This window comes from Priapulus caudatus, unplaced genomic scaffold, assembly GCF_000485595.1.
Source record: "Priapulus caudatus unplaced genomic scaffold, Priapulus_caudatus-5.0.1 Scaffold1588, whole genome shotgun sequence".
NCBI lineage: Eukaryota > Metazoa > Priapulida > Priapulimorpha > Priapulimorphida > Priapulidae > Priapulus > Priapulus caudatus.
This window is the reverse complement of record NW_014578649.1, coordinates 45,805-56,062: the sequence shown is the minus strand read 5'-3', so window position 1 is coordinate 56,062 and position 10,258 is coordinate 45,805. Positions and strand designations below refer to the sequence as shown.

The following is a 10,258-nucleotide window of genomic DNA, read 5'->3' as shown; positions in this document are numbered from 1 at the left end:
AAGGTTAGGGTGTGGGGGTTAAAGGTTAGGGTGGGGGTTGAAGGTTAGGGTGGGGTTGAAGGTTAGGGTGGGGGTTGAAGGTTAGGGTGTGGGGGTTGAAGGTTAGGGTGTGGGGGTTGAAGGTTAGGGTGGGGTTGAAGGTTAGGGTGTGGGGGTTGAAGGTGGTCACAGAGTAGGGTGAAGGTAGCTGTATGAGGGTTAAGATCATGGAGTAGGGAGAGGGTTATGGAGTGTCATTGGCGATTGAATATTGTATTGATTACTGCCCAGATTAGGCATTAACTGTGTTGGCGATTGAATAATACTGGTGATTGAATATTGTATTGATTGTACTTACGATGAACGATGGTGTATTGGCAAATAAAGGCGAACACTGGCTAACTTACTAACACGTAGAAACTTTCTCTTGTTTGAATACTAACTTGGTTTAATAATCACTAATATAAAGTAAGTAATAATACTAATATTATATGAGCTCATTCTTCATGCATGACGTTGGTATGGGAATATATAATAATACTAATATTTTGTACTATCTTGTTTTTTGTCCAGTGTTACTTTATTTGTTTTATGTTTCATCTTCCATTTGTATATTTTCTTTTTCTGTTATAACTCTTGATTCTAGGTATTTTATGTAAGAAATTGGGTAAACAGCATGCATATTAAATTTAACAAAGAATACACATATAGGCATGTATGCATGTCTGTCTGTGCAGTTTACCAAAGCTTTTAGAATTAGTTACTTATTTTACTTTATCATTATTAATATTGTAAATTATTTATGCGCTTTACTCAGTGCTTTTCTTTTGACGAACTCATTTTTCAGTGACAACTACATCTAAGTGAATACGTCTGCGATTTTATGACTGGTGAGTTATTTTGCTGTATCTATCGTCAGTTATACACACTGTACACTGTACGTACAGTACATACAGACTCACTGTCAGTCTTCAGCACCTTTGCAGTGCCTAATCAAGATTAATGTAAAATACGCTAGCGGGTAGGACTCGCATGTTGTTACGTCAGTTGTTAAAACAGATTGGTGTGAAGACTGATTGATACTGAATCGAAATTTTGCGGTTAGGAGTGTGGGAACGATAGCTGATCTAAAATGTAGATTGTGCTCCAGTTGCGCGTAATCGAATGTAAATCTTGCAGCTGCTGCCTCATCGAACACGTGCGCACAGGGCTGTAGTTATTGGGCTGGGGGGAGGGGCAACTCAAGAAAAAATAGATATATAATACATGGTCAATGGCGGTCACTTTCCCAGAACACACCACGCACGTGGCTTAGCAAGGCTTTGACTGCCCCCTGTCCCTCCTCCCCAGGTAAAATGGGTTTGCTTGACTAGTGGTATATTAGTATGCCCCCTTCCCGCTCCCCAGGGTGAAAAAGGGTTAGCTAGACTAGTGGTATATTATAGTATGCCCCCCTTCGCCCTGTCCATATAAAAAAGGGTTAGCTACACTACTGGTATATTAGTATGCCCCCCTTCCCCCCTCCCCAGATAAAAGGGGTTAGCTAGACTAGTGGTATATTAGTATGCCCCCCTTTCTTGTTAGCTAGACTAGTGGTATATTAGTATGCCCCCCTTTCTTTTCTCCAGGTAAAAGGGGTTAGCTAGACTAGTGGTATATTAGTATGCCCCCCTTCTCAGGTAAAAAGGGTTGGTTACACTACTGGTATATTAGTATGCCCCTCCTCCCTGTAAAAGTGGTTAGCTACGCTCATGGTATATTAGAAGCCACCTAAGAAGTCTGTTCCGCGTACGATTCTCTCTCGTTGTTCGCCTCGGATGTTTTGACGCCCGCGTTCGTTTTACGTTATTGTATTGATTGTTATTGTATTATACAAAATTGACGATGACCGTCGTCAGCATTTGCTGCGATCCGCCTAACGCGCCGAATCGTTTTCTTTCCACCGGGGCAGCGTCGCTGGATCGATGAGCGAAAATCTGTGATTGAACGCCTGATGATGGTCACGGATGAAGGTCGCACACGAAGATCATCGATGAAGGTCACCGACGGAGGTCACCAACAAAGGTCACAGACGAAGGTCACCGAAGAAGGGTCTGCGTGTTCCGAACATTCAGCGAGGGCAGCTGGACCGAAGTCTGTGTGTGTACGCTCGCTTTATTTCACGATCTATCGATGAAAGTCCTCATCACCAGGATTGTATTGTAAACGTCTCGAATCTCACGCAGACGGATAATTTGGATGTCGCTGCGTCGATGTCGATCGGACGCATTTTCTTTCCACTTTGATCGCACATTTTCTTTGGACTGTGAGCACATCTTTTTCGTATATTCTTTGAATTTTTGTTCGTTCAACTTTAGAACGCATAAATTCCTTTTGTGTTTAGATTTTGTGCCGCAGCTTTCAAGCCCACGCCAATTTTGGTTCGCGGCTGTTATTCCATTACAAGAGGTCGGAGGGCAAAAGCCTGTGATACTTCAAATCGTATGTGTGGCGCCACCTATCTGTGGCTGTGGTTTCGTCAACGAGTTTATATTTTTAATCGGCTGTCCAGCGATTCTCACCTGGCACATGCACCATGTATTGTTACCGCGAAGTTTTATTATTTTCTCATTTGTAATTATTTTATTATTTCGTTTCAAGCTCTGATATTCTCTCGTGATAGTGATAGTTTACACTGACCGTCGTCAGCATTTGCTGCGATCCGCCTAACGCGCCGAATCGTTTTCTTTCCACCGGGGCAGCGTCGCTGGATCGATGAGCGAAAATCTGTGATTGAACGCCTGATGATGGTCACGGATGAAGGTCGCACACGAAGATCATCGATGAAGGTCACCGACGGAGGTCACCAACAAAGGTCACAGATGAAGGTCACCGAAGAAGGGTCTGCGTGTTCCGAACATTCAGCGAGGGCAGCTGGACCGAAGTCTGTGTGTGTACGCTCGCTTTATTTCACGATCTATCGATGAAAGTCCTCATCACCAGGATTGTATTGTAAACGTCTCGAATCTCACGCAGACGGATAATTTGGATGTCGCTGCGTCGATGTCGATCGGACGCATTTTCTTTCCACTTTGATCGCACATTTTCTTTGGACTGTGAGCACATCTTTTTCGTATATTCTTTGAATTTTTGTTCGTTCAACTTTAGAACGCATAAATTCCTTTTGTGTTTAGATTTTGTGCCGCAGCTTTCAAGCCCACGCCAATTTTGGTTCGCGGCTGTTATTCCATTACAAGAGGTCGGAGGGCAAAAGCCTGTGATACTTCAAATCGTATGTGTGGCGCCACCTATCTGTGGCTGTGGTTTCGTCAACGAGTTTATATTTTTAATCGGCTGTCCAGCGATTCTCACCTGGCACATGCACCATGTATTGTTACCGCGAAGTTTTATTATTTTCTCATTTGTAATTATTTTATTATTTCGTTTCAAGCTCTGATATTCTCTCGTTATAGTGATAGTTTACACATGTGTAGGGGTTAGGTGAATGTGTTTCCATTTACACGCTACGTCCTTTCCTAACATTTTATATTCGTGGTCACAAAAGAGTCTGGGATTTTTTCGTGTTTTCTTATTCTTGTTTTTGACGAGTCCAGTGTAAATGTGATGACTGGAACATCTCGATTCTCACTAATATGGCACTGCAGAGAAAAAAGAAAGAAACCGCATGGAAGTTTGAAACTTTCATTTGTGAGGGAGAAAAATTATCTCAAGCATTTTTCTCATTTCTTTAGTTTTTACCCATTCGCTTGTTGCTCACACAATCTCTTGCAATATCGTATATCAGTTTTGCTTAATTAATACTGATTTCAAACATTTTGTAATATAACTTTTATATATGAAGTTTATTAATTTAATATAACCAATGGATTTAATTTCCCTTTTTCATTTTAACATAAGATAATCACGTTTATCGTCTCCGAGTTGGTCGATATCACAAGTTTATTGATTCTGGTGTTCAAGGAAACTCGCACTGACATAAAATCCAATTTTATTTTATAGTATTTCAGAGGAAACTTGGAAAAATTAAGACATGAAATTCTTTACGTGTGTGAGAACGGATATTTCCCCAACTTCTGTTCAAATGTCTTTATTTTCCCGTTCACTCGGCGAAGTGAATCGATGCTCGACGATATCACATGTGTTGACTTTATTGTAATATATCATGTCGCGGTCCCGGGTGAAGGTGTAATAAAAATTTATCGGCCATTGTTACCATTGACATCGAATTTAATGATTTTTTTTCCTTTCTGGTTCATATATATAGTCTTCTGTTTAGTAGGTTGCTAGTAGTATAAAGGCCACTGCAGCGACAGCGACCGACCGTAACGACAAACGACTTTTCAGAAAATTAGAAACTATTGTTTCCTATGAGCCATTGCACACACACGCGACAACGACCGGCGACAACCTCGACGACAAAAATATTTAGGAACGTTTCTAATTTCCAGCGACACTTTACAAATAGCCAATCGCAGCTGTTTCCATCGGCACGTGACATTACGATTATGTCATAAATAACCAATAATGCTAGCCAAGACGTAGACTGGTCTCCGGCGCTAAACTCGCGCCGCAATAACCCTGAATAGCCGAACGAGTACAGCACGTACGTCACAGCTGAAAGGTCGATGGATCGGATCCCATCCTTTTTTTAATTATTTTCCTGTTTTCTGTATTTTTCTATCTTTATCCATTTAACAATGTTTACATGATTATAGCAAATATTTACATGATTTATTTACAACAATTTAATAACAAGCATTAATTTGTACAACAATTAAACATTTAATTTTTTTAATTTTTTTAAATGGCATGCGGGGGAAGGGGAGGGAGGTCGGGGAGGCGGCGGGGCAGGCGATGAGGAGGCCGTGCAAAATTAGCACGGAGCATTCGTTTGTTTGAGAGACTTTTTCATCGCTGCGTACGGTTTTTTCGTCGTTCTTCTGAGCATTGGTTAACGCGGACTGTAGTTGTTTGGGGGCTTTCACGCAGATTTGTACGGTGATAGTAGACGCGTTTCTAGTCATTTTTGTTCGCGCGTGGTGCTAGTAGATAGAATATACTCAACGTTATTGCTGCTAAAGGCGTTGTATTCCCCAGCACTATATATTAATACAGGGAGAATATCTTATATTGATATCGTAGTATCTATATCTATTAAATTATATCTCTGACTCGTATATGCATATATCTATATCTATATCTATATCTATTTATATCATAGCTATATATGTATCAAGGGTGAATAATGACAGATCTATTATCACAGATCATTATTAACCTCTGGTGTGGTGGCCGTGGTACGACGTATATGTATGCATGTTGCGGGGGGGGCGGCAAGGGTTATTTACAGGATGCAGGTTTGGTCCATATTAGTTATCTGGGAATTAGGAAATACCGGATCAATTTGTTCGTGATTCGAGAATAGAAGTCACCTGGGAGGCGGAGAAGCCGAAATTGCAAACGTCTTCAACTAGGAACGTATAAAAGAAGTGGGAAAACTGACAACGAATCTCCTCCTGTCTTCTTCTATATTGATATTTTCACATTATTGCTAACGCTAGATAATACACTAACAGGCTACATAGTACACTAATTACTAATGCTGAGAGGGTCTATGTCCCCCCAGGTTACTGACGGAAACGTACCCTGGTACGGTCCGGCATATACCGGAACATCCTGGTAAACTATCTAGAGACTGATATGTTAGGGCTTAGGGTTAGGGAGTAGGCGTAGGCGACCTCTAGACTGGTCTAGTGTGAAGTAGTTCAGTAATATACTATTCTAATTGCCGGGGACCGGTACCTCGCCTTACTCATAACGAGTCTAGGGGTCGCTACGCCTATTCCCTAACCTAACCCTACCCATATCAGTTAGATAGTTACCAGGGTACGTTCCGGCAGTACCCTGGGGGACATAGACCCTATGAGCAATACTAATGTCTTTTACATTGAATCCAGAGCATGGATTTCTTCAATTCTTTCCTCGTTTTATATGTCGTCGCTTGTTATTCATAAGGAGGTATCTCGCTGATTGTCTACATTGTTGAGTATTTATGAGGAGCTTGTCTTTCAGCTTCTCTTTTTAATAGATCTCAAACTCTGTATTATTAGCTTGATAGCATTTTCGTGTGTCGTATTAACTCTATTTTCTATTCTCCTCTGTATGGGGGGGTCACTTTTACGATACTGTAATACATCCATACGGAAGTTTGGAATTTTCAACGAATTTATACTTGTAACTCTTGTTTATAACGTGTTTGTTTGGTCGGATTGACGGATCTCGATCCACTGGAATCGTGGATCTGACTATTTGTTTGGTCGGATCTACGGATCTCCGCGACTCCCTTGAACCGACCTTCTAGGGAGTGTGAATTCGAACGGATCCAATTATGCAGCCCGTGCTCATTCAATCCAGGCTTGTTACTTTTGAACCTTCCCGTGATAGTTAGAGTGTAAAGCGAAAACCGATTCAAAAGCTAAAAGTTTGTACATTTGTTTTTTGGTTAGGTTCCTCTAGTGGATCGAGATCCGTGGATCCGACCAAACAAACACGCCCTTAAACTCCCGACTCTGTTTGTAATGAATGTTCTATTGCTGTGCTTTCTTGTGTGCTATGTATTGGCGCGGCCGACAACGAATTTATACTTCTAACTATAGTTCCACCCTGATTTTTAACGTGTACGCGTGCACTCTGTATTCGGGCATGAATATCGGGGGTAGTAGCGATCGAATCGTTTCTGTATCTAGTGCTTCACATCACAACGTATTCTACTAACGATGGCGAAGCACAGGGACAAAAATCGCGGTCTGGTTAAAGGTTAAAGGGAGTGAAGCGTTTTTAAAGGTTAGGGAGTGAAGGTTAAAGGTTAGGGAGTGAAGGTTAAAGGTTAGGGAGTGAAGGTTAAAGGTTAGGGTGGGGGTTAAGATTAGTGGAGTTAAAGTTTAGGGTTGGGGGTTAAAGGTGGTTGGGGGTGAAGGTTAGGGGGGGTTAAGGTTAGGGGGCTTTGAAGGTTAGGGTGCGGGGGTTGAAGGTTAGGGTGTGGGGGTTAAGGTTAGGTGGGGGTTGAGGTTAGGGTGGGGTGAAGTAGGTTGTGGCCGGTTTGTAGGTTAGGGTGTGCGGGGTTAAAAGGTTGGGTGGGGGGTTGAAGGTTAGCGGTGGGGTTGAGGTTAGGTTGAGGTTAGGGTGTGCGGGGTTGAGGTTAGGGAGTGGGGGTTGAAGTTAGGAGTGGGGGTTGAAGGGATAGGGCTGTGGGGGTTGTGGTTAGGGTGTGGGGTTGAGGTTAGGGTGGGGGTTAAAGGTTAGGGTGTGGGGCGTTAAAGGTCTAGGGTGGGGGGGGTTGGGTTGGGGGTTGAGGTTAAGTGGTGGGGGGGGTTTGAAGGTTAGGGTTGAAGTATGGTAGGGTGTGGGGTTGAAGGTTAATTTGGGGGGGGGGTGGTTGAAGCTTACGTGTGGGTTGTTGAGGTGGTCCAGGAGTAGGGTGAAGGTAGCTGTATGAGGGTTAAGATCAATGGAGTAGGGAGAAGGTTTATGGAAGTGTCATGAGCGTATTGAATATTGTATTGATTTACTGCAGATTAGCATAAACTGTGTTGGCGATGATAATAGCTGGTGATTGATATTGTGGATTGATTGTAGCTACGATGAACGATGGTGTATTGGCAAATAAAGCGCGAACACTGGTAATTACTAACACGTTAGAAACTTTTCTTGTTTGAATATAACCTGGTTTTATAATGCAACTAATATAAAGTAAGTAATATACTAATACTATATGAGCTCATTTTCATGACATGACGTTGGTAGGGAATATATAATAATACTATATTTTGTATATCTTGTTTTTTGTCAGGGTTACTTTTATTGTTTTTATTGTTTCATTCTTTCAGTTTGTTATATGTCTTTTTCTTATATAAAATCTTGATTTAGGTATTTTATGTTGAGAAATTGGGTAACAGCATGGCTTATTAAAATTTTACAAAGAAATAACATATAGGCATGTATGGCATGGTATTGTCTGTGCAGTTTACAAAGCTTTTAGATTAAGGTTACTTATTTTACTTTTTATCATTATTATATTAACTGGTTAATTTATTTATGCGCTTTACTCAGTGCTGTTCTTTTTGACGTAACTTTATTTTTCAGTGACAATGAGCATCCTAAGTGAATACGTCTGCGATTTTTATGGGACTGGTGAGTTATTTTGCTGTATCTTCGTCAGTTATACACACTGTACACTGTACGTACAGTAATACAGATCACTTGTCAGTCTTCAGCACTTTGAGTGCTATCAGTATTAAGTGTAATACGCTAGCGGGTGACTCGCATTGTTGTTAGTCAGTGTTGTTAAAAACAGTATTGGTGTGAAAAGGATGATTGATACTGAATGAAATTTTGCGGTTAGGGATGTGTGGGAACCGATAGCTGATCTAAATGTAGATTTGTGTTCAGTTGCGGCGTATCGATGTAATCTTGCAGCTGCTGCTATCGACAGCGGTTGCGCACAAAATAGGGCTTTTTGTTTTATTTTTTTAGGTTTTTCAATTGGGCTGGGGGGAGGGGCAATTCAAGAAAAAATTGATATGAATCAATTACATGGTTCAATTGGCGGTCACTTTGCAGACACACACGCAGTGGCTTAGAAGGCTTTTGACTGCCCGCCCTGTCTCTTCCTCCCAGGTTAAAATGGGTTTGCTTGATAGTGGTATATTTAGGTTATGCCTTCCCAGTCCCAGGGTGAAAAAAGGGTTAGCTAAGTACTAGTGGGTTTAATAGTGTGCCCTTCGCCCTGTACCATATAAAAAGGGTTTAAGCTTACACTAGTGGTATATTAGCTATCCCCCGCCCCTTTTTTTCTCTAGGTAAAGGGGTTAGCTAGACTAGTGGTATCATAGTATTGCCCCCCTTCTCCAGGTAAAAAGGCGTTGGTACGAGCTACTGGTAATTAGTATTGCCCCTCCTCCATTGGAAAGTGGTTAGCTACGTCATGGTATATTAGAAGCCACCCTAAGAAAGTCTGTTCTTAGCCGTTACGATTCTCTCTCGTCGTTCGGCCTCGGATGTTTTGATGCCGCGGGAGAGAGAGAGAGAGAGAGAGAGAGGGGGGATGAGACAGGAACCTTCATCTCTCATGCTCGCGCTCACGCGTCTCGTGCGTCTCAGGTCCCGAGATGCTGAATCGCTCGGACGCCGAGCATCCGCCGGGAGCGAGACAGCTGGAGGAGCTGGCGAGACAGCGTGAGTTGAAGAAGGCGTTGCCGTCGACGACGACGACGACAGGGCAAGCGGACCCCAGCGGAGCGACGAGTGAGCTGAGCGGTGAGGCAATTTTTTTGCGGGTGGGGTTTTTTTGTGGGGTGGGCGGTTTTTTATATATTAGTGGGGGGTGGGTAGGTTTTTTATAATATTTGTGGGGTGGGGTGGGCGAGGGTTTTATTTTTATTTGTGGGGTGGGGTGGGCAGGGTTTTTTGTGGGTTGGGCATTTTTTTAAATATATTTGTGGGATGGGGTGGGGTGGGCAGTGGTTTTATTTTTATTTGTGGGGTGGGGTGGGGTTGGCAAGGTTTTTTGTGCGGTTGGCGGGTATTGACATCTTGCCCCAAGATTTTCCTTTGCGTGTAAGATTTCCCCTTGCTATGTAAGATTTCCCTTCCCTCACTACGCCGGGTGTGTTTCCTTTAAATGTTGATACTTTGCTAATGCTTCCCTTCCCTTCATTCCTTCCCGGTGTGTTTCGTCTAAATGTTGAATCTTCACTAAAGTATACCTTGCCGATGTGCCTTCCAGGTTCCGGGATTACTCCCGGCGACGCGTCCGTCGCCGCCGGCAACGCGTCTGGTTCCAGCGAGCCGGCCGGCGCAACATCTACGGCGGCGCCCCCTGGTCAACCCACCGTCTTGACAAACGAAACGACGACGACCAACGCCACGGCGACCGTCTCGCCGACCTCCGACCCCGGCATCTCGACGCGCGCCTCGAACGACACCGCACCGACCATCGCCACGGCAACGACGAACAACACGTCGGCCGCCGCCTCCTCAGCAGCGCCCCCTACGTCGTCGTCGTCGCGGGCGGCGGCGGCGGCGGCAACAGAGGGCGCCGCGGTCGGGCAGAACTTCGACGTTGCGAGCTTCGTCGGTGGAATCGTCCTCGCTCTCGGCTTTCTCGCGATCGCTTTCTTCGGATACAAGTTCTACAAGTCGCGGACGGAGCGCAATTACCAGACGTTGTAAGATTGGTTTTCGCGCAGCAACCGCGCGCGCGAGGGCGGGGCGAGGCATG

The 10,258-nt window shown here is 43.6% G+C and overlaps 1 protein-coding gene across 2 annotated transcripts in view; it reads left to right on the top strand.

The window, feature by feature from the left end:
* Positions 1–10,238, top strand: part of LOC106817078 (porimin-like) — a 14,295-nt gene extending 4,057 nt beyond the window's left edge. The window contains exons 4-6 of one of the 2 annotated variants that reach the window (XM_014821726.1): positions 9,139–9,246; positions 9,277–9,294; positions 9,764–10,238. In XM_014821726.1, coding sequence (XP_014677212.1) covers positions 9,139–9,246; positions 9,277–9,294; positions 9,764–10,209 — 572 coding nt within the window. In that variant the 3' untranslated portion in view covers positions 10,210–10,238. Of the gene's footprint in view, positions 1–9,138; positions 9,295–9,763 lie in introns of both variants that reach the window. The other variant, XM_014821725.1, reaches the window with a different exon arrangement.
* Positions 10,239–10,258: the final 20 nt, after the last annotated feature.